At 43.6% G+C, this 24,801-nt stretch overlaps 1 protein-coding gene across 1 annotated transcript; it reads left to right on the top strand.

Moving 5' to 3' along the window:
• The first annotated feature begins 6,427 nt into the window (after nt 1–6,427).
• HDC (histidine decarboxylase) lies at nt 6,428–23,785 on the top strand. Its single transcript, XM_019730621.3, has 12 exons — nt 6,428–6,624; nt 8,747–8,919; nt 12,480–12,593; nt 13,534–13,656; nt 15,947–16,081; nt 16,332–16,475; nt 16,958–17,024; nt 17,886–18,048; nt 18,141–18,231; nt 20,478–20,576; nt 22,505–22,606; nt 22,718–23,785. The coding sequence occupies exons 1-12, from the start codon at nt 6,597–6,599 to the stop codon at nt 23,450–23,452; spliced, it is 1,974 nt and encodes a 657-aa protein (XP_019586180.3). The 5' UTR covers nt 6,428–6,596; the 3' UTR covers nt 23,453–23,785.
• The last annotated feature ends 1,016 nt before the right edge of the window (nt 23,786–24,801 follow it).

Below are 24,801 nucleotides of genomic sequence, written 5' to 3'. Positions count from 1 at the left end.
AAGGTTTTAGGGCAAATTAAGAACTCTATAAGGAAGAGAAAAAATATTTTTCAGTTTTCTAGTAAATTTGACATAAATATTTTAAGTTATCTAAAACGGTATGCTTTACAAATGCCAGGCCATATTTTTAGTAGGTGAAGCTACTTTTTCTGTGTCTGTTTTTCATTACTTTAGTGCATTGATGGATTTGTTATGTTAGGCAGGGTGCCCTGATATATGCAGTACTGGAGCGGAGAAGGGCCTGTGTGTTCATCCCAGAATGTAGCCACTGTACAGTCTAGCTTCCATACCAGGTTGGCCCCAAACACCCTTGATACCAATCTTCTGAAAGATTAATTTAATGCCTTCTTTGAATTCTAGTCTCCCATTCTGCTAGAGACTTAACCTGGTGCAAGAAAGAATTTTAATCTATAATAACATCTGGCATAGATTGGAGAAAATAATTGGTATATTAAATATGTCTATGATAGTATCAGGTGGATATTCAAATGTCTGGGGGATGTTCACTTTTTTCAGATCTGATTGTTATGTTAGGCTTGTCTAACTCCTCAATCATCTACCCTAATTCACTGTCATGAAATCATTACTTAGACAAGAATTTATAACTAAAACTTAACAATGGGTTGCCTTTTTCTGTTTTTCTTTTTAGCTCCTGTTTTCATTTGGACTGGAAACGTTTTGCATTCCAATCATTCTCAATGGTGTTCTGAGCAAAGGATTAAAAGAATTCAGAATAAAATAATGTAAAAGATTTTTAGAAATCCACACTTCATGTGTTTTCAATGCGTGATGATAGATTTGCCACATTGATGGTTAATTATTTCCATTTATGTGTGAACACCTTCCAGAGAAACTTATCTCAATGAGAGAATCAAGCCCTAATTCCCTAAGCGGTAGGACCTAATGAATTTATTGTAATAAATTAATTTATTTCCTATACATCTAGAATAGTACTGGTTATGTACTATCTTAGACTTTGAGCTCATTAGATGACTACCTAATTTCTTGATTCAGATTTAGCACTTGCCTATGTATAGTCGCTAGAATTCTAGGATTACAAATTCTATCTTGAGTCTAATGCTTTGGGAAAGGCTCATCTGGGGAGTGGTATCTACAGGGACTGTGCTTCTCTACTAATTTTCATTTACTGTTACTAGTTTTATTTATATCTTAATTACTTCCCAAATGGGTTTGTGATGTCGATTTTTTTTCATTGGCTTTTAGGGATTGTGTTCTTAGGTCAATCTTTCATGATATGAATGGCAGAGTAGTTATTCTTTCACTCTGCCACTGTATTGCTCTATTTGTTTGTAGTGGAGGGTTGGGAGTTGGGAGCTTTCTTCTATGACATTCAAAAGAGCAAAGTTAAAGAAGGGAATATACGTGAAATCCCATGTGATCTGGACTATGCTTGTTTATAACAAAAAGATCTGTGCACAAATATATTTATCCAAAACATCGCTAATGAAAATCTGTGCCAGTATGTTTCTTCAAAATCATTTATGATACTATTTATTTATTGAAAATTAGAAGAAATCCTTACCCATAACAGGAATTGATGAGTTGATAGACATAATCATGGATGCTTTATGCTGATGTGACTGATTTTTTTTCTGCATCACTCTATATAAAGTATCTTTCAGATAAGATCTACAAAATTTCTTTGTGTCTTATTACCTGGAAGACCTTGAGAACTGACTCAAAATATATCAAGAAAGAAAACCTTTTCAAGTAAAATCACAAAACAATTGTAGGAACCTTTATGTCCATATGGATGAGTTCCCAAGGCATTAGCACCCAGGCTTACATAACAAATAGAAAAATGTCCTTTCTATTCACCTCGCTTCTGTTGAACAAATAACTCCTTCCATCATGTCAGGTCAACTTAGGAATGAACTAACTAATATATTTGTTAGTTCATTAAATAATATTTACTGTACTTGGATTTCATTATAGATAACTAGCCTGTTGTAGTTTTGAATGATGTTTGCTATTTGCTTTCTCTATATTAGATGAGAACATCTCAGTGCACATGGATTCAGTTTGACGTAAGCTCTCTGAATTCATTTTCAGATTACTCAGTATCCTATGAGGGAAAACACAATATCATCACTGGAAATATGTTTCTGGTTCCAAATCAAAATTTTGATATCAATATTTTTGTGACTTGCTAATTTTTTTGTATGCCAAATAAAAGTAAAGCTTTCATTTTTGTATTACCATTTTTAATAATTATTCTAGACTTGCCATCCTTATCATAACACTCAAGAATTATTTCAAATTTAAATTGCATTCGCTTACTTTGCTATAGAAAAATATGTAGTAAGAAAGTTCACACCTGAGTGAACCTATAGTCTCTTTTAAAAAAAAATTCTCAGTCTGCCAGAGAACTGACTAGTTCCAAACATTTCCTCCCAGTATCACAGAGACTCTTGGCATCGAACACTGAAGCATATTATGAAGAGTGTTTACTATCTTGGTAGGTACAATTCAATACTCAGATTTTTTTCATTGTTGTTTTAATAAGAACTTCAAAGTACATAGAAAAGCACAGAGAATAATATAACAAACATTCATGTACCTACTACCCCAACTTAATAACTCTTAAACATACTTTCTTTGCTTCAAATCTTTTAAAAAATAGAATGTTACAGACGTAGTTCAAGTCCCTTTGTTCCCCTTCCTCATATCATTTCCCTCCCTCTCTCCTAAAAGACATTTATCTTGAGGTTGAAATGTTTTGTTCTATCTACGTTTTCATGCTTTTACTACATACCAAATTTTATAACTCTGGTTTTGTGTGGTTCTTAAATTTTATTAAAGCTCTCTTTCTAATACGTGTGTCATTCTGCATGTTTGTTTTCTCAATTCAATATTTTGGACATGTATTCATGTCTGAATATTTAGTCATTCATTTTGGCTGTTACATAAAATTAAATAAGAGTATACCATAATTGACTTATCCTTTGTTCTATGTATAGATCACTTCCAATTTTTTTGCTATTGCAAATAGTACTGTAAGAGTATCCTTATAATCTGTTCTCTCCTTATATTCAGGCATGTGTTAGGTTTCCCCAGATGGAATTAGTAGGTTGACGTTAGTCAATTTTACAAAAACCTGATATTGCCTCACTAATATTTTTGCCAACCCCCCTTGGCATGAAATCGTTCTTATTATTTTCACTATTACTAGCGAGGTAGAACATTTTTTCTCTCTTGTTTCTTTTCCATTAGTGTTTATTCTTCTCTGAATTCCTAGTTTGTAGCTGATTTTTTATTTGGTAGTTGTTTTTCCTTGATTTGATGAAATTTAATATTTTTCTGGAAACTAATCCTTTGCTGGTTATATGAGTTTTAAATATCTTCTGCCAGTGTCTGATTTATAAAAATGTTTTGCTTATGTTGTCTCAATTAGTACATATTTACTGAATATCTGCTATGTACAACTCAATGCCAGGCTGAGGGAGAATTCCAAGTTGTATATGAGTCTAACACTCAAGGAACTGATCTCTAAAGGTGGGATGAAATTTTACAACTTGATGCTTTTTCTCTTTTAGCTGAATATTATCTCCTTTTTATAATGTATGCTTTTCCAGATAACTAGCTAGGAAAAGGTTTGATTTTCACATGTACTATTTTTTAAAAATATACTATCTAAGGCAATGAGAGATTTAAGTTCAATAAACAATATTTCTAAGTAGCATTGGTTGGTTGTGTGAGTGTGATGAAGATAACTGGTGAAAGTGTGAGAAAAAGCTTTCTAGACCTTACGTATAAAATGGGAGAAAGTAGGAGGAGCAATTTGCTGTTGTATTTTAAGCACATAATGATGAAATTGTGTTTTGTGGCTGTGAAACTACTTCTAATACCCTCTGGATGACTGCCTCCTAACTAGGTTTTTAGTCTAGCTGAGTTCAGTTCTTTACTCTGAAGGCAAAAAGGAATAAAAATGCAAATCTGATGTTACTCTTTTGCTTAAAACCATAAACATTTCCATTGCCCTTTGGGCAAATCTAAATCCTAAGTGGCCCTTCACAGTTTTGTTCCTTCCTAACTCTCCAGTTTCACTTCGTACTTGGCTCTCTTATGTACCACTTTCTACTCCAACTTGCCTGGAGTCTGTCTAACTTCAGGGCCTTTGCACATGTTGTTCAATCTGATTAGCTTTCTACACCCTTCATCTACCTGTCATTCAACTGTTAGGTCTCAGAATCAACAACATTTCCTCATCAAAATTTCCCTTTCTGCCCCCAAATTAGATAAGGCTCCCTGTCACCTTTGTATGCCTACTTGATACCCTATAATGCCCCTTTCAAAAAAACCTTTGTGGCATCTGTCCTCCTAGATTATAAGCTCTATATGGCTTGGGTTGGTGTCTCTCTTGATCTCCACTGTATCACCAGTTGTAACAAAGGAGAGGCCCAATAAATATTTGTTGAGTAAGTGGGCAATTAGGGGAACGTGATGAAGAAGAAAAACTATTATGATGATAAACCCATTTATTGTTTTCCTATCGTTACTGTATTTTTTCAGTTGCAGAATTTTCACTTTCTTGTTTTTTTTAATTAAAGTTTACTGGGGTGACAATTAGTAAAGTTACATAGATGTCAGGTGTACAATTCTGTATTACATCATCTATATCTCACATTGTGTGTTCACCACCTGGAGTCAGTTCTTTTTCCATCACCATATATTTGATCCCTTTTACCCTCGTCTACCACCCGCCTCCCCCCTTAACCTCTGGTAACCACTAAACTATTGTCTGTGTCTATGAGTTTTTGTTTCTTCATTTGTTTGTCTTATTCTATTGTTGTTTTCACTTTTATATACCACATATCAGTGAAATCATGTGATTCTCGACTTCTTCAGTCTGACTTACATCGCTCAGCATAATGATCTCCAGATCATTGGCATTATCACAAATGGCACTATTTCATCTTTTCTTATGGCAGAACAGTATTCCATTGTGTATATATGCCACATCTTCTTATAAGGAACTCATACAAGTCAACAACAAAAAAACAACCCAATTGAAAACTGGGCAGAAGACCTGAAGAGACATTTCTCCAAAGAGGACATACAAATGACAAAATAAATGTATAAAAAAATGTTCAATATCACTAATCATCAGAGAAATGCAAATATAATATCTATAATATGTATATGCACATATACATACACAATTACATATGTTATTGACATATGAGATAAGGTAAAGTTCAACATAGGCATAACTGGAGTTGTAAACGAATAGAAGAGAGATAATGGAGCAGAAGCAACACTTGAAGAGAAAATAACTGATCGTTTTCCATAAAGTGCCTAACTTGGTGCTTGGTACTTTTTATGGGCTCAGTAAGTGTCAGCTACTGTCACTGTCAATAATATTATTTTCCCCTCCCCTGCTTTTATGAAAGACTTATACTATTGGTAGTATCACTGGAGTCCAAATTCACTAGGCCATTTTTTCACCAAAGATCTTATATTCCTCGGGCATTCTTTTTTTAAAGTCAAAGCTTTATTGAGATGTAATTCCTATACTATAAAATCCTCCCATTTAAAGTGTAAAATTCAATGCTTTTAGGATATTCAGAGTTATGCAACCATTACAATAATCAATTTTAAGACATTTTCAGCACTCCCCTTCAAAAAAACCCCATCCTGTTCCCCTAGCTATCAACTTCTGACTTCCCACCCCCCAGCCCCTGGTAACAAGTAATCTACTTTCTGTCTCTATAGATTTGACTATTCGGGACATTTCATATAAATGTAGTCATACACATGTGGTTCTTTTGTCACTTAGCATAATGTTTTCAAGATTCACCCATGTTGTGGCATTCATTCCTTTTTATTGTGGAATAATATTCTGTTGTATGTCACATTTTATTTATCCACTTATGTTAATGGACATTTGGGTTGTTTCCTTTTTTTTTTTTTTTTTTTTTGGCTGTTATGAATAATGCCACTATGAACATTTGTGTTTCTGCATGTCCTTTTACACACACACACACACACACCCTCTTAAGTGCCAAAAGTGTTTAAATCTGAATGACGTTTCCATTTTTATTCCTTTTGCTTATCCGTGTTTTCTCACCTCTTTACAATAGGTATTATGTAGTAATAAAACAAACCATTGTGTTAGATTATAACTCGCCTGTTCTGGAGCACAGCAAATATTCCTATCACTGCTAATGCCTGTTCCTCCCTCCCTTCCCCTTAGGAAAGCAGGAATAAGACTAATAATTTGTGCAACTTATTCTGCATACCCTGTGAGCTTTGTCTGAGGCTGGGGTATGTCTGAATCCAAGGGAAGAAAGAACTCAGGGCTCTTCGCATTTACTTGGAGGCTGCCAGCAGGTACTGTTTTATCCTCCATCTCCTGACCAGACAAAGTTGTGATCAGTCTTTCCCCAAGGACTGGGGGAAAAAGGGGAGGAATAATTAAGCCTAGAGGAAGGGCTTTCGAAGGGCGGGGCTAAGGTCAAGCAAGGAGAACCCTTTAAATAAAGGCCCCCCGCTGGCTGCCCAGGAGTGTCCCTTCTACCTCCTGCGAGTGTGTCCACCTGTGAGAGCCAAGGAGCCCGAGCCAGAGGGACACGATGGAGCCCGAGGAGTACAGAGAGAGAGGTGAGCATCCTGGCCCCCTTCCCACAGCCAGCAGCAGGAACTGCTTTAGATTTTGAGGTGTCATTTGACTGGGAAGTAGAATTAATTGCCTTCTGAGAGCTGGCTGCTGCAAAATTTCTCTTGAGAAAGGAATGTGGGATCAGAGTTTAAAGCTTTTTCTCAACCACTTTCATTCTACCTCTCACATATCCACTCTCATACGCTCTCACATACGTCCACACTATCATATCATGCTTTTCCTTTTTACTTTCCTGCAAAATAGAGAAGTTAGATTCCTGATCCACTAAATGGGAAAAGGGGGATTGATTGTTTGTATTCTGAAATAGAAAAAAATAAATAAATCCCTAAGCAGTCACTGCAAAATCTTTTTTTGCTTAATGTTCATTTCTCTATGTGTGAATCTATTAGTAGGGCTCTTTCAGTTAGTCATTCATTTTGTAAATACTGAGTGAGTACCTACTATGTATCAAGCCTGTGTGGTGAGCAAAACCAAATGGTTACCCTGTTTTCAGGCATGGCTCTCCAAAGAGGGGAGGTAGGTTACTGCTTACAGTTTCTCTCCCTATAAGTTTTTATATCCTCAGGTCACTGGCAGGTTACATTGCCTGAGATTCCTTTGCTATAAGGTGTTGTCCTGTGTTAAAATTCCAGTTTTCCTTTCTCCTCTACCCAGACATAACTCACCAAGTGGCTGTCAGCCTTTAGACTTTAGTGTGCGTTAGCTTCTATCATTGCTTTCCAAAGGCACTTTTAGCTGACGGCAGGGTCCTGTGGACATTTATCCTGGGAGTGGAACCCAAATATATTTCATTCTGTCCCTGGACAAGTAGAGGGCTAGGTCCAGGGCTCTCAGGCCTCTGGTGGGGTGCGGCTGCAGTCACGAGAGGCATCGGGTTGTGGGAGGGTGGGAGGAGAGCAAACAGGAGGAAAGGCACTGAAGTAAGTCCCTCTTTGTCTCCTTCACTGTTTTGTGTGGGGACTAAGCCTGCTCGTAAGACTTTTGCATGAGCTGGTGCAGAGGGAGGACGTCAGGTTCCCTCTCCTCTTCTCTATTTTATTTTTTGCTGGAGGAAAAATGAGCCTAAGAAGTACTAAGGAGAATTATAGATATTGAGAGAGACTAACACAGAGACACAGACACAGAAAGGAAGAGAAGGAGGGAGGGTGGGAGGGAAAGAGAGGGAGAGACTGACTCAGACAGACTCAGACAGACTCAGAGGCACTGCAGACTGACACCCTCTCCTAGAGAAATGAAAGGGAAGAAAGAATAAATAATTTGCAGTGGCCTCAGAGTATTTGACTTGGCTGCTTTTCTTCCTTATTCATTTGTTCACTCATTTTTTTTTTTTTTTTTTTAACTGTTCTAGGTAGTGGAGTGCTGGTGGAGGCACAGGGAGGGAGATAAAGTAATTAAGACATGGTCCTGTATTTTCCAAAGATTTCAGGCTAGTGCAGGTTCTTAGTTGGGGCCTATGGTTGTGCTTTAGGGATTCCATGCACCTCAGAAATTATAGAAAATTGTGTGTGTGTGTGTGTGTGTGTAAGCATACAGTTTTAATCATATTCTTAAAGAAGTTTCATGGGTTTAAAAAAATATGAGGAATTACTGCTCCATTGAGAATGGTGAATAAATAGATTTTTCATCTTTAATCAGAACCTGGCACAGGAGCTTGCCGTCGGTGCTAACAAAGAATATAGGGTGTGTGGTGCGTGTGTGTGTGAGTGTGTATGTGTAACAATTTTTGGATAGACAGAGCCACAGAGTTCCTGGTGAACCTATAATGTAATGAATTAATGGCAGTCCTGGTTCCGAGAAGAAGAGAAAGGTGGGAAAGATTATCAAGATTGATATGGAGAAGGGAAGGGGGAGAAAAAAAGAAATGCTTTACTTTGGCACTAGAATTTTATGCTTTGGAGATTTTCTCTCTTGTTCATTCATTCACTCACACACTTATTTCTTTATTCTGAAGACAAGGCCTATAGCTGGGGATCAGACCCCTGTCCACCCTGAATCCATCTCCTTCTTCGCCACGTCTCTTGGCCCCAACATGAGGGGGGACAGACACACATTGGCCAGGCCCAGTCAGGGGACATGAGGCTGATTTCTCTGCCTCCCTGGTAGGAAAAGAGATGGTGGATTACATCTGTCAGTACCTGAGCACTGTGCGGGAGCGACGGGTGATTCCTGACGTGCGGCCTGGCTACCTACGAGCCCAGCTGCCTGAGAGCGCGCCTGAGGAACCTGACAGCTGGGACAGCATCTTTGGGGACATTGAGCGAATCATCATGCCTGGGGTGAGATACTGTCATCACAAGAGTAATTCTGGACTTCAGGGCATAGGAGGGTGAGCAGTGGGCCTGAAGACAGACCTGGGATGAGCCTTCAGCCACTTGGCTAACATCGAAACCCAACTTCTGGGCATGTCGAGGGCCAGGACTTTGACTAAAATTGGGTTTCTGATGCCGGGTGAGCTGAAGTGTTGGGTGGGGAGCTAGTCTGACAGAAGTGTGGAAATCTAATGGGATGAGGTGAGAAGTGAAAATTGGGAGTGAGGGGAAAGGACAACTGTGGATAGCAAGATGGAGAGAGGAGGCCAGAGATAGTCCCAGAAGCCCCAGTTGGCAGAATCAGGGGCTCTTCTACAGAATTCTGAGACATGCCAAAGGGAAGGAAGAAAGCCGAGAAGACAGCCCCCTGAAGGCACCCTGATGGTCAGGTTGGGTGCCTGGGAAGCCCACTCCTTTCTCCTCTGTGAGGTGGGAACCATGTCCTTTCTTACTAAGTGGAGGTCCTGTGATTGAACTGCTTTTCAGGAGCAGGAAGGGGCTTTCCCTTAGTCATCTATACTTCCAGTGACAAAGGGTACAACCGGGGATGGCCAAGGGCCGGTTTAACAGACAGAAGCTGGCTGATGCACAGGGCTTGAGCTGGGCCCGTGGCCATGGGCTGTGATGTCATCCCAGGCCACCAGGGGTGAGGACCTGTGCCCAGGCATTCATACCAAAAGTGCACAGAAGGGCTGCCTTTAATTGAACCTCCATGCAATGCGCAGGGCACTGTACCAGCCGCTTTACAGGCCAGCTCCTTTTGTCCTATAGTGACTCTACGATACCTGTTGTACAGATGAGTAACTGGGGCTCAGAGACATTAATTGTCTTCCCAAAGTCACAGAATTTGTTCTGGCAGATTCAGGATTTTAAAGTAGGCCAGTCTTACTCCAAAGTTTCGGCTCTTTCCCCTACACCAGTATCTCTACCGGTGAGTGACTGAGGACCTTAGAGTGAGCCTGTGCACCCATCGCCGCCCTGCAGCGATGCTCCCACACACAGGCTGCTCCCCTTCTCCCTGCCTGGCGCATGCTGTCCTGAACCCCATGGGTCTAGTAGCTCTTCCAGAGGCCAACATGAGATTTACTTTAATTATTCCCCCAAAAGCATTGGACTTAGATGTGGCAGAAATATGTCTGGAGGCAAGGGTGAGAAACGACTCACTCAGAAAGTGATGGCAAGTTTGTACCAAGCCAAGTACTCATCTCTCTCTGACCATTGAGCCTACTTTGCATGCACTTTTGAAAATGTTTATATCAGTAAAGCCAGCTCCCCCAAAATATTATCTCGTAGATTTCATTCTGTAAAATGTCATCTGCTGAGGGGCCAGCTGTAATTTGGTAATGAAGCGTAAGCAACTGTCAGAAGAGGCGGAAATGAGCTGATTCAATTGATTGAAAGACATTGCAGCAGTTGCTGGGTGTGTGGTGAAAGAGGCTCATTTCTGGACCCAGAGATCTGTCTGCTTTGATAAAGATTCCTGTGGCTTATCTTATCATGTTTATCTTACAAGAACAGACAATTGTCTCCTGATAGGATCAGGAGGTGGAAGCTCTTCTCTAGGTTTCCAAAATACTGTCACAAAACACATCCCGATAAGGAGGCCCAATCTTGCGTGTCATCTCGCAGGCTGCACCAGCCTCAGAGTTGACTGAAAGCAGTTGGCCCTTGGCTTTCTCATTTTGGTCAGCATCTCACTGACAACTGGATGAATTCTGCCCTCCCTCCGATCCCTCATGACCTCCTAGGAACAAAGAAGAAAAAACACAAAACTGTCCTTTTGCTTTAGTTCCAACTCTGGTTAGAAAAACCTCATTTATTCTTCATGAGGGAGAGAGGAGTTTGGGCCCAGGAGTCCGACAGCCCTGGGTTTCTGTCTCGACACTGTCGTCTGTCCCTGTGAGGGGTGTGCGATCACGGGAACGCTGCCTCTTTCTCTGTCAGCCCTAATTCTCATCTATAGAACAGGGATAATGGTAGAACCTACCTCATAGGGGCGCTGAGAGAATTACATAAGACAAATCATGGAGACTGGAAAATACTGTTATTACCTATGACACCTTCTGCCTGATGAAAATCAGAGGAAGAGGTCTGATTTTCTGAGTCAAGTCAGGATATGTGATGCGTCTATCACCAATGATTAGCTCATCGTTAATATTAGTGCTTTACATTTTACAAATATCCTCCCAGGCCGATCCACACAGCAACCCCAGGAGACAGGATTTATTTTTTGATGAGAAACTGAGGATGAGAGAGGTGCAGGAGAAGATGTGGTTTTATGAGGTCTCAATCGTATACAAAATTTAAGATGTTCTTTCAGAAGAAAAATTGAGAATGGATTTCAAAAGAGACCCATGCCAACATGAGACCTTGTTGCTTAAGTTCAGTAAGCTGCCTCATTAGCGTCACAGTAAATCTACAAGGTAACAGAGCTGGTTAGGGGCAGAGGTAGGACTAGAACCTGTCCTTGGGTTTAAATCTCGTGCTGCTTCTACCATACATGCTGTCCAGGACACTGTCCTTGCTCTTGTAGGATAAAAGGAATTTGTGCCCCCTAAATAACTCGATGGTACGCTAAGATGTTAGTAATGAGTTCTCAGCAGGATGAAACATCTAGAAGGAGAGTGTTCTAGAGGCTCAGAGAAGGGACGAAAGGGGGCTGGGGAGCTGGGGAAGGGTGTGTGAAGGAAATGAATATTTAGTAGCTTTCTAAGAATTGACAGGCTTTGGAGGGTTGTGTCTGTATGGGAAGTGCCTTCCTGTCAGGCTTTACATACAGCATTGTTCAAAGACACGATTTCCGAAATGAACAGGTTTGCAGAGCAGTGAGATGAGGCCAGATTAGATCATCAGTGAGGCTGATGGGTTATTGAGGATGCTTCAGAGACCTGTTATGGGTGGGCGGGAGGGTGGGGGGGCTCTCCCTGTCCACTCTGCTTCTCCTTACATCTATTTTAATCTGAATACAGGCTCAGGGGTTAGCCTGGAGCCTATTGAGCTAAAACTTCTGCCCTTGCCTCTCCTCCCTCCATCCCTACTGGGAAGCGAAGGACAGCTTTGATCGCATTTACACTGACCCTCTGCAGGAGCTATGTGCCCAGAGAGCTCAGCCATCCATAAAACAAAGGGTGCTTTGTGCAAGAAACTGGATGAGACATGCAACCTGCTGTCCCCAGTAGTCTCCCCTTCCTTTTATTACTGGGCAGGGGTGGTGTGGGAACTAATGTGCATATTACCCAGAATCCACAACCCTAATTACTATAGCAATTTGCATTTCACATATTCTCTTCTGGTCTTGGCATGTGTACAAAAGCTTCACTGAAGAACTAGCTTTGAATATGAGAAATGTGGTGGCAAGTGCACCATGAATGTGTCTTATTTTTATGGAGTTGTGTCATTTATTTGTTCTCAAAAATGTCTGCCCATCTCTAGACCGGGAACTTCCCTTTGCCAGGGAGGGTCTCTGGAGGACAAAAGCCTCCTGGACATGGCTCCTGGTGCCACCTGTGTACATGCTCTGCCTCCAGGTGGTACATTGGCAGAGCCCCCATATGCACGCCTACTACCCAGCTCTCACCTCTTGGCCGTCACTGTTGGGAGACATGCTGGCCGATGCCATCAACTGCTTGGGATTCACCTGGGTGAGTAGCAGTAGCTGTAGCTATAATCAGTGGCAATGGGGGACTTAGCAGGAAGTGACATCCTGGGGCAGACATAATTTTTGTCCTGGTCTCTGAACAGGGTTCCAGGTTAAATATTAACAATGGCTACATTCTTTGAACTTAAGCTTTATATAAATTATCTCATCTTCTACTTTAATGTTATGGGATCGTGAGTTTTGGCCCCATTTTTTAAGTGAAGAAATTGAGGCTTATGTAACTTATCTCCTCAAGACCATGCAGCTCAAAAGACAGAGATGAGATTTGGACTGAGATCTGGGTATTGCCACAGTTTGTAACCCTCACTCAACAGTTTGGTGCCTGTGGGTACAACTTCCCCTGTGCTCTTGTCTTTGAGGGGTTGGCGATATGCCCTAAGATTTTCCTTAATAATCCCTTAGGCACCAATCGGCTTTCAATTGTGCCAGAAGCCTCCTAGAATAGCTTTGTATTTTAAGTCCGAATTGTTATGGGGTACGTGTATGGAGGGGGTGGGGCAGTTGGAGATTAGCTATCTTTTCCAGGAAAGAGTGCTTTCTTTCTTAGTCTTAAGACTTCCCCCTGACCTTTATTTAGAATGCCTTCCAGCTGGGTATTTGAAGACATGGGAGCCAAATGGAAGCAATCATTTCTAGGGCTGTTTCTCCATAGAGCCTTGGAGTCACAGGAAAATCCACCTCATGGAGGGTGGCATGAACCTAAAGCCCCAGATTCTTTTCCCTTTATGATTTGGCAGAGGATGGGGTGGGGGTGGGGTACAAGGTCGACACTGATCCCTTCTCCAGGGGGAAGATAGGTAGGTTCCCACTGATACCATGAGGGCCAGGGGAGCACCAGGATGGAGACAGATGACTTTCTGGGGCTGGTGGGGGCATCTTGGTGCCCTGGAACTATCTGGATGAGGTTGCTTTTCCTCTTTCAGGCTTCCAGCCCTGCATGCACGGAGCTAGAGATGAACGTCATGGACTGGCTGGCAAAAATGCTGGGACTCCCAGAGCACTTCCTGCACCACCACCCTGGCAGCCATGGGGGAGGCGTCTTGCAGGTGCCTCCATTGGCAAAGCTCCCCCTAGCATTGGGGCTAACTAGTGAAAGATAAGCCAAACCCTTGCCTGGGCAATTCTCTTGTTCTCCAAAGAGTCTCCCCACGTCCCTCACACCACCACCATCACTGCCACCACCACTGTCATTACCGTCATCATTATCACAATTGACACCACCATCTCCAACACCACCAATAGCTACCACCTCTTCCACAGACACCACTCCCACTATTGCTGCCACTCCCATCTCAACTCCACTTTGTCTACACTGCTGCCACCACCATCTCCCCCTTCCTTTCTCTTTTCTTTAAAAAGATTAAAAAGATTTCTAGGATGAATTGATTCAGTTTTCTTAGTTTATAATCTGACAACCCACCTCCGTTGTCCCATTTTACTCCTTATGAGAAGCGGAAAACAGAAGCAAGTAGAAACTTCTTTCCCTCCCTCCTAGGACCCAGAGAACCTTGGCAGTGAGAGAAATCAATAGCATAAATCACTTTATCTTATCCTACAAAGCTATCTTTTGGATGTCTATCAAATGGCAGTTCTTCAAATATTTTGTTGTTGTTGTTAAGAGTAATATAGCACAGGGAGCTTGCTGGGTCCTGCCGTAGTCCATCCACATTGCTACGTGCTTTTGCATCACTGAACCCTGGACATTCATGAGTGCTTGGTTCTGAGAACTTTGAGAACTCCCAAATTCTTGAATTCTACTGTAATGTGTAATTTTCCTGGTTTTAAACATCTATAAAGCAGGGATGATAATATTTGCCTCATACCTCACACCCACAGAAAGGATATGAGGATTAAATGAATTCTTCTATTAAATAAAAATAGACACACTGCCCTGAGATAAGAAGTGGAAAGTTTGATGGGTCCACTTGTTAGCTAAGTGGCTCCCTCTCTCACTCCAACCTTGCAGTAAGATTAAAATCTGAACCTCACAAGAAAGACAGATTACTGCACGTAATGGACATTCTGGGTTGTTAGCAAATAGTTCAAACTTCAGATATTATATCTGGGAGAACATGCTAAATGTCTGCTGTATATGATCTTGCTTTTTATCCAATCATTTCAAGAACCCTATGGATAAATATCACCATCCCCCATTTTGGAGATAAGAGCACTGAAGCTCAGAGAGGTTAAAAACCTGCCCCAGGTCACACAGCTGGTAAGTGGGAGACTGATGATTCAAACCCAGGCCTGTCTGAGTCCAAACCATGCTTTCTCCTGTATCCATCAGCCATGTGCACTTGGTTTCGTTCTGTACGCTCTCTGAGCATCACTGTCCTCATCAGTAGACAAGAATCACAAGAATTTCAGAGAGGTTTTGTGAGGAACACATGGGATGACAGAAAGCACTTTGTAAACTATTAACTGCCATACAGATGTAAGGCAGTATTCTTATTACTATTTTGCTGGCTTCCTTGTTATGGAGTAATATCCAGCCACTGAATGTCTTATGGGATCTAGTCCATACCATTCCCTGTGGCCAGGATTTTTATCGGGGAACTATCAGCTGTGGGTCACCTAAGGTTTCAGGAAGCAAAGACATTCAAGACGGAGTGGATGAATGATTCCCGTGAGGTTGCTGAGGTGGCCCCTAGGATTCCCACAGTCATGGCCAGAGCTAAATCCTATCCAAAATCCTCATTTGAGTGATCAATACCCCCACTTCTGGAGGCAGCTAAAGAGAGGTGCAGTTAAAGGGATGTGCTCCATTTTATAAATGGAAAAAAAGTCTTCCGTTGGGAAAATATTAGCTCAAGGTCATAGGAATAATTGGCGACAAAATTGAGGTCAAAGTCAGCAGCTTCTCTCATAGGTCAGGACCCTCTCTCTGGGGTATCACTGAGGATATAAACTCCATTTCCATACCTAATAAATCGAGAGTGCTTTGTTTTAAGCACATTTTATAGGGGGAACAAACGTATCTATAAGCAAACTTTTATCTAGCAGGGGCTAAACATTCTCATTTTGGTCTCTGTGGCCTCTCTGATAAAGATGTTGGTATTAGGTGAAAATTAGCTTTCATTACTTCCCTGGGAAGTGAGGGGGGGTGTACTAGGATTGCACAGGGTGCTGTGAACGGAGAATGCAGAGTAGGACGTAAGCTGGGAGGGAAGGACAGCCCCTTGGGTAGGAACTGTGTGCTTCTTAAGGAATAGCTGTCACACACACACACACACACACACACACACACACACACACACACACACCTCAGAGGGCTGAGGGAACCTGGCAGGAGAACACAGGGAGAGACTGCCACTGGTCATCCTTCTTCCACTACAGAGCACAGTAAGTGAGTCCACCTTGATCGCCTTGCTGGCAGCAAGAAAGAACAAAATCCTGGAAATGAAAGCGTCTGAGCCAGGGGCAGACGAGTCCTCCCTGAACGCGCGGCTCATTGCCTATGCCTCTGAGCAGGTGAGTTGCCCACCGTATGCCAAGCCTTCAGGTCAGTACTTGGCTTCTGGAGTTAGCCCTTGAGTCATTTTCTTCAAGACATGAGTATGCTGGGGTTCAGGGCAGCTCAGGCCTGAGAATTGTCTCCAGGAACTGTAGGGACAGACACATGTCAAATGTTGTGTTTGATTCCCTGAGTCTGGATTCCACAGTGTCTGGGGCAGGCTCATCCCAGGATGACTCTGCTAACAGGTTTTCACGGCCCTGTTAGGCTCACTCTTCAGTAGAAAAGGCTGGTTTGATTTCTCTGGTGAAGATGAAGTTTCTGCCTGTGGATGACAACTTCTCACTCCGAGGAGAAGCTCTTCAGAAAGCCATCGAGGAGGACAAAGAGCGGGGCTTGGTGCCTGTCTTTGTAAGTCAGGGTGTGTTCTGAGCTTAGGACGGTAGAGCTTGGAGGGGAGGAAGGAACTTTGGCAGAATTCAGGTAAGTAACATGCTGCAAACAAAAGCAGAAAGGTCCTCAAATACAATGTTTTACAATTTAGGAATTGCTATTCATTGGTGTGTTAGGAAATAAATTTGGGGGGTTAATAATCAGCTTTAAAGAAAAAGAAGAAATGGGATAGAAAATATCAGAGTGTGTTCCTGTAGCTAGAGTATATAGTTCGGTGAAACTTTTATTTCAAATACACATGTATATATGTACTAGGTTACCCTATAAAATGTATTTCTTACTGTGGGTCAAGGTAAAATATAGTGTGAGATACACTGTATCTCATACTTTGAGATAGTGAGATGGGTAGGGTAGATAATATCTGTGATTAAATTTTCTTGCAGGCCAAATGTGTCACAGGAGCCTACCTTCCCATGTTAACTTCCTGTATTTTCCTCCAGGTCTGTGCAACACTGGGGACCACTGGGGTCTGTGCATTTGACTGCCTGTCAGAGCTGGGTCCCATCTGTAAGTGTCTGCCCTGTCTAGCTGGAAAGACAAGTAATGACTTCTAGAATGTTCCCTAGGGCAAGAACCTGAAACCAGCTCTGAGGAATTATCTTGCCCTTCCTTGGTTCAGATGGAGAGCATGGGAACAGCCACCGTAGGTCACAAGTATCTTCTCCCAGGCAGCCAGGTCACTGCTCTCACCAGCTGTGTGACCAAGGATTAGAGCTGCCCTCCCTTGCAGCCTGTCCTAGGAGGCGGCAGTGGGAGAGCCTCCGGTTTCTCACTCTCTCACTTGTATGTTAAAATCTGCTTAATGCATGGCATGCTGTATCCAAAGCACAGGGGGAAGGAGGCATAGTGAAATATTTTCTAGTCTAGGCTAAGAAAATGAAAAGGGTAAAGTAGGGGAAACTATGGAGGAGATAAAGGCAGGAAAGAAACCAAATGTGATTGTCTAAAATCCCCAAGCAAGAAACCAACTAGGAAAGAGACATTCTCTCTCTAATGTTTGTATTAGATGCATCAACATTGCTCTCTGGGCCAGTGGGCAGTTGGTTTCTGTGCCTGAAAGCTCTAGGTTGAGGCCAAGAGGATGCTGACCTCTGGCGGGAGGGACAAAACCAGGGTGAGGCTCTGTAGGTTCTCCCTTCCGGAGCTGGGGGTGCCACCTTCAGCCCCACTCTCACACCGACACTCTTTCCTCCATCTCCACATGCCTTGACATCTCATTTAGCCAAAGCAGGCCAGCCTTTCCCAGCTCTTCTCTTGTAGCCCATCAGCCAGCTGGCCCAGGTGGGAGACGCCTTGTAGCTGGCTGGTGGCAACCCCCACTCCCACCCCCAGTCGCACCTCCCAGCCAGGTCACGTTTGCCTCTTCAGGTGCCAGGGAGGGTCTGTGGCTCCACATTGATGCTGCCTACGCAGGCACTGCCTTCCTGTGCCCTGAGTTCCGGGGCTTTCTGACCGGCATCGAGTATGCTGATTCCTTCACCTTTAACCCTTCCAAGTGGATGATGGTGCACTTTGACTGCACAGGGTTCTGGTGAGTGTGGCAGCCCAGCCCCCCAGCCCGCGCAAAAGCCTTGCCTCCTCTGGAGAGGCCTCAGCCACTAATGCCCATTTGGAAACCCACAGGGTCAAGGACAAACACAAGCTGCAGCAGACTTTCAGCGTGAACCCCATCTACCTCAGGCATGCCAATTCGGGCGCCGCCACCGACTTCATGGTGAGTGGCCAGGAATGGGCCGCCTGGGGGCCTCTGATGGCTGCCTCTGACCCGCAAGGGTCTCCTGTATGTCAGCTCCCTCCCGTCAGAAGCGGCACACTGTGAGCCCGCCCCCTCATATTGGTACTGTACACCTTTGGTTTCCAGCTGTGCTGAAGTGTATTAAATTAAGCTTTTCTTAGCTCTGGCCTGGGGGATCCTTACTATTTACATTTCTGCATCTAGAAAGTACCGTTATGCTTTTCCTTCCTTCACCTCTAATCCTATGGATTTAGTTTTCAAGTCTGCAAAGACACTCCTAGAAAACAGAAGCCGCTATTTGTGGTGATCCTGGGGGTCTTCACTGCGGCTCTGACCTGTGTCCCAAGTCCCTCTTTTTCACCCAGGTGGCTGCAGCTTTAAATAGATGCATAACCATGTTTAAGATGAGCCAGAAATAGAGCAGCATCCTGGGAGAGAAAATTTAGGGACTTCATCCCTGGGGCCTGGAGCCATCTAAAATCAGGGCTGGGTTTTCTGACTTCAGGGAAACACTCTCTCCCTCTCCCACAGTGAATGGGGCATTGTCTTGCCCTTGGCAGGGCAGACCTGCACAATCTTGAAAGGACACAGAGGAGGCTTGGGTATGCCTTGAGTTAAAGCAGAGCCATGCCACACTTACAATTCCCAATTTCCTGTTCCAACAGAAAATGTCAGCTAGAACCTGCTGGGTCAGCTTGGATTGGTTTTCGAATAGTGGGACAGAGGAGAGGAATAATGGGGGCTATGGATAGTGTGATGAAGAAATAAAAATTAAAATCATCTCTGCCTCTCCTTTAATTTGCTGGTGAAATAGAGTAGCTAATTGACAACCATCTGCAAAAGAGAATGGTTTTAGAGAAGACCCCTATTATCCATTCGTATTCTCTCAGAGTGTCCATCTAACAAGTGGTGGACTTGATGCTTTCCCTGCTAAACAGGGATTTTGTTCCATGCCTGGGTTTTGATGCCCTCTGCTGGTAAACAAAAGTCCCCAAGCTGGTCCTCAGCACGAGTGTTTTGCTTGGAAATCAAAAGCTTAGTACTTGATTTGGGAGAAACACTGTCTCTCAACAAAAGGGTAATGTCCCAACAGTGCCCAGGTCAGGAAACGGAGGGTGAAAGGTGAGAGAAGCACGTTTTTGAGGACTTGGCAATCCTATGGACGAGTAGATAAATATTCAATGGGATCAACATTTATTTTTAGTCCAGAGAAATTGTGGCAGAAGCTTTCTGACATTTGAGGAAGAGGTCATCAGAAACCATATTACCCATCAGAATAAATGCAAGTATTTTCCATGCCCTGTGCTCTATTTTCAGATCCGAGAAATCAGTTTGATACTGGTTTAAAATTTTTCAGATCTGTGGTGCCTGCATCCTTGAACTTCAAGCTCTGTTGAATTTAGTTACCAGGAACAAAGGTCAATTTTAGTCTAACAGAGACCGAGATGCAGATGATCGTTTGAAATCTGAAAGCTGGAATGATACCTCCCGAGGGCACAGGAATGTCACAGAAAAAAGTTAGGACAAGACAGTGAGATTAAATAATGGTCATCTTGGTTCTAGGCAGAAATACTACTGTGATCGGTAGCTCACAATTTAAACATGTAAATAGGCAACACTTACTGACAAATTCCTGTGAAGCTCTTTGCGTGGGTTCTTCTCGAACCACTTCCCTGAGAGGTGCTGTACATTTTCCATCTCATGAGGAACCAGGGAGGTAGCACTGCCCAAGGTCACAGCCTGTAAGGAGAAGCCTAGGTCTGCCGGCTCCAGCCTCTGAGCTCTTGACCACTATACTTTACATTTTTTGTTGGGGGGGTGGTAAATAGAAATAGAACTTTATTTTCTGCTATTCAAGGAACTCAGGTTCTTTTAGAGAAAAAAATGCATTGCCCATATGTTGAGTTTCGGCCTGGGATGAAATATTTAAAGCTACCTTTAAAGCAAAGTGTCTTCTCCTTCGTTCAGGGTCACAGACTTGGTTCCCACTTGTCCTTCTCTTGGATAAGGGCCCATTGGCCACCTTCACCCTTGATTTAGTCACATGATGTGGCAGTCTCTGGGTAACTTTCCTTGGCTGTTCCTTAGCAATAGCTTCAGAGTCATGGTGACACCAACCATCCCTGGAGGGCTGGGCAGGCAATGGATGATAAGGCCCAAGAGTGCATGAGGAGGCAGGTGTCCTTGTTTCTAACCACAGGCTCCTCTGTGCTCCTCTTTTCTAGCACTGGCAGATCCCCCTGAGCAGGCGATTTCGCTCGATAAAGCTCTGGTTCGTGATTCGGTCCTTCGGGGTGAAGAATCTTCAAGCGCACGTCAGACACGTACGTACTAGTGCACTTACTATGGGCTGGGCCTGGGCTTGCTTTGTGTTCTCCTGGGGAGGAAGTCTGGTTTCTGCTTTGCAGACCTGCCCAGGGGACCTGAGGCAGGCGGCTCAGGAGTCCAGGCCTATTTGTGGGCTCCTGGGACTCGATTATTCAGGGCGGCCGTCTCTTTGTTAGCTAGAGGAACACTGAGCAGAACATGACACATCAAACAGCAAGAAAGCATTTAGTAGGATGTTTTCCCTGAGAGAGAGCCTGAGACCTTGACAATGAAAAGTTCTTGGGGCAGCAAGTGGAGACTGTTTTAAAGAGGCCATGCAGTGGAGAGAGAAAGGGGTTCTGGGTGAGGTTTGTACCGTGTTTCCTCAAAAGTAAGACAGGGTCTTATATTAAGTTTTGTGCCAAAAGACGCATTAGGGCTTATGTTCTGGGGATGTCATCCTGAAAAATCAATGTTAGGTCTTATTTTCAGGGAAACACGGTAGTAACTTGTTTCCACATGGTCAGAGGCATGATTAGCTAAACCTCTTGCCTTCTCTTGAAATACAGTAGCAGGTGTGAGAACCAGGTGATAGAAATTACTTAGCAAATATTTTATTGAGATTCTTCTGAATACCTGGAGATATTTTAGGAAATGAAACAAAAGGCAAGTTCTGTTCTTGTTTAGTTAATACTCCTTTGTTAAAAAATACAGGAAAAATTTTTAAATGAACTCCAGTGAAAGATTAATATGATACAAAGCTTTAACATTTTTTTATCATATTAAATACACATAACAAAATTTACAACTTTAACCATTTTTTTTTTTTTTTTAAGATTTTATTGGGGAAGGGGAACAGGACTTTATTGGGGAACAGTGTGTACTTCCAGGACTTTTTTCCAAGTCAAGTTGTTATCCTTTCAGTCTTAGTTGTGGAGAGCACAGCTCAGCTCCAGGTCCAGTTGCCGTTGCTAGTTGCAGGGGGCACAGCCCACCATCCCTTGTGGGAGTCGAACTGGCAAACTTGTGGTTGAAAGGACGCGTTCCAACCAACTGAGCCATCCAGGAGCGCAGTGGCAGCTCAGCTCAGCTCAAAGTGCCATATTCAATCTTAGTTGCAGGGGGTGCTACCCACCATCCCTGGTCCACTGGCCCATGTGGGAATCGAACCGGCAGCCTTCAGAGTTAGGAGCATGGAGCTCCAACCGCCTGAGCCACCGGGCCGGCCCAACTTTCACCATTTTTAAGTGTACAATTAAGTGACCTTAGTGCACTACCAATGTGTGCAACCATCACTACTATCTATTTCCAGAACTTTTCCCACCATCCCAAGCAGAAGCTCTGTACCCATTAAGTGGGTGCCAAGCCTCTCCACGGTGTACATGGGGATGATGTATAAAATATGCTCTTTGTAGAACGTCAGTAAAAAGGAGATGAAAGGACATGTGAGGTGAAAAGGTTTGAGAGGCAAGGGAAAGATGTAGGCTTCGGATGGGGGCAGAGCTGTTAACAGCCCACATGGTGCCTTTATGTTCAGTAGAAACAAGCTGCAACCCTTACGAGACACCTAGCTGGGAGCATAGAGCATGGCCTGGGTTTGGGCCCTCGCTTGTCCCCTTGGCTGGTCAAGAAGCTGTGAGGCCAGGATATGAGGCCAGATTGCACTGATTGCAAAAAGCATAGCTTCTGGTTCTGGGAATGAGTTGAAAGAGGGTCCTGAGACATGAGTTCTCGAGGTGGATTTGAAGTGATAAGAAATAGGGAGCCATTTGGAGATTTTCCAGCTTGGGATATGAGCAAACTCAAACAGAGAAGAAAATTTGGTAGAAGCCATTCAGATCTCAATGGTTCAAAGTTGTCCTGGTTTAAACCCATTTAGCAGTGTGAACGTTTATGTGTGGTTGTCCCCTGCCTATTAATCTCAGTTCTCTATTTACAATTCTAGGGGACTGAAATGGCTAAATATTTTGAATCTCTGGTCAGAAATGATCCTTTCTTTGAAATTCCTGCCAAGAGGCACCTTGGCCTGGTGGTTTTTCGTCTAAAGGTAATGCCATCTTCTGTGACTGGGAATGACGTTATCTGGGAACATAAATGCTAGGCGTCTGGGGATACTTCTAGGGGATACGATACAGACTTCTCTTTATCCTTCAAACAGGGTCCTAATTGTCTCACGGAAAGTGTGTTAAAGGAAATAGCTAAAGCTGGCCGTCTCTTCCTCATCCCGGCCACTATCCAGGACAAGTTGATCATCCGCTTCACGGTGACATCCCAGTTCACTACCAAGGATGATATCCAGAGAGACTGGCATCTCATTCGAGATGCTGCCACTCTCATCCTGAGTCAGCATTGTACTTCCCAACCGAGCCCTCAGATCGGGAGCCTCATTCCCCCAGCCAGGGGCCCCAGCGGGACGTCCCTTCAGTCTTCCTGTGGGGCAGAAGATGACCTGGCCCAGGCCAGGAAGGTCATCAGGCAGCCTCAGCGTGTGGGAGCCAGTCCTGTGAGAAAGGAAGATGGCTGCCATCTTGAAACCCTGCTGGACCCTCTTGATGACTGCTTTTCAGAAGAGGCCCCAGATGTCACCAAGCATAAGTTGTCCTCCTTCCTGTTCAATTATTTGTCGGTGCGGAGTAAGAAGAAGGCAGTGCGTTCCCTCAGTTGCAACAGCGTGCCCGTGAGTGCTCAGAAGTCACTGCCCACGGATGGCTCTGTGAAGAATGGGGGCTCCTCCCAGGTCAGAATCTTCTCTAGGTTTCCAGAAGAGATGATGCTGCTGAAGAAAAGTGCCTTCAGAAAACTAATTAAGTTCTACAGTGTCCCCAGCTTTCCTGAATGCGGCTCTCAGTGTGGGTTCCAGCTGCCCTGCTGCCCTCTGCAGGCAATGGTTTAGACCTGGTGTTGCAGCCAGGGTCCATGGTTGTGTTTCAGGGAGTCTCTGAACCCCTCAAAATTGTATGCTGAATTTGTGTGCTTATGTATATGTGCATTTTTCTCAGGAGACAGTGCATAATTTTTATCAGATTCTCATAGGGGTTCGTGGCCCATGGCAGGATACAAATGGAGAGTCAAAGCCAGCATGGTCCAGAAGCTTCCAGCAGTCTGGTCAGAGAGAAAGGGCCCCGGGTAGTGTACTGATAGCAGCTTCTGTGGCTCAGCTTGTGATATGAAATACAATATAGAAATAAATTGTGTTCGTCTCTGAAAAAAGCATATTCTGTGTGACTTAATTGACCACTGAAATATTGATTAATTAACCAGAGCATATCCTGGAGCCTAAATGCATGTTTAGGATTATGGATTCTGCTTTACAGGATGCTGAAGATTTGAATTCGACTGTGGAAAAAAGAGTTTGGAGGAGCCCTCGGTGTGAAATATGCAGGCAGCCTGAGTCAGGCACTGTGGCTTACAGTTTATGAAGGAGGAAACTGAGGCCCCAGGTCACACAGCTTATAAGTGGGCAAACCCAGGTCTCTTTGTTTTCAATACAGCCCACGCTGTTTCCACCATTCTGTACCGTTCAAGGTTGTACTTAAACAGAAGCTCTCAATCTAGCGGGCCTCTCTGGTTCTTCCGTACATTTAAATGTTCCCATTTTTCTGCACCTTGGAGTCAAATAAAAGCTGTGGTCACCGGCTGCTTGCCCACAGTTAGTTCGTAGGCCAAAACACCGTTTTCTTCCCATTTCAGAAGGCACTTTTACGGGGAGTGGCTCTGAAATTCGTTATATTAACAGCATCAAGGGACAAAGGTGGACACTAGTTAAAGTGGTGAGGACAGATGTTAATCAGTAATTTGAATCAGTAATAATCAGTCTTGCAATAGGGAAAAGAGTGCAGCATAAACTGGACTCGACTTGGATTTGTGCAGAGGTTACAGGGCATTTTGAAGGAAGAATGAGGGAGTAGGCAGTGGGGCATGTGGGAGCTCAGCAGAGTCAGGGAAGTGAAAAATTACAAAAAGCAAGAAGAGGGGGTTGGTCCAGGTGAAACCCATCTGCGTTTGCTCCCTGTTGCTTATCGAAGTTAGACTCCTACCCTCCCACAGAGGCTGGGAGACAGGGGCCCATTTGCTGGGGTTGGATGGGACGGACAGTCAATTCTTTGGGCAGCCTTGAGTTTTTTCAGGCAGGGACTTTACGGGGGGCTGGAGTTATGCGAGGATTGTGGCCTTGAGCTGTTAGAAACTATGCTCATGTTCATTCAGCTCTTCACAGACCGAGGTAGAGGCGCAGTCGACAAG

This window comes from Rhinolophus sinicus, chromosome 3 (genome assembly GCF_057876585.1).
Source record: "Rhinolophus sinicus isolate RSI-liver-muscle chromosome 3, RSI-T2T, whole genome shotgun sequence".
NCBI lineage: Eukaryota > Metazoa > Chordata > Mammalia > Chiroptera > Rhinolophidae > Rhinolophus > Rhinolophus sinicus.
The sequence above is the reverse complement of the archived record's forward strand: the minus strand, read 5'-3'. Positions and strand labels throughout refer to the sequence as shown.

Coding starts and splice junctions, on each gene's coding strand:
- HDC (XM_019730621.3), top strand. CDS start 6,597: ATGGAGCCCGAGGAGTACAGAGAGAGAG. Junction 8,920..12,479: donor AGCGAATCATCATGCCTGGG/GTGAGATACTGT, acceptor CTCTGCCTCCAG/GTGGTACATTGGCAGAGCCC. Junction 20,577..22,504: donor TTCAAGCGCACGTCAGACAC/GTACGTACTAGT, acceptor TTACAATTCTAG/GGGACTGAAATGGCTAAATA.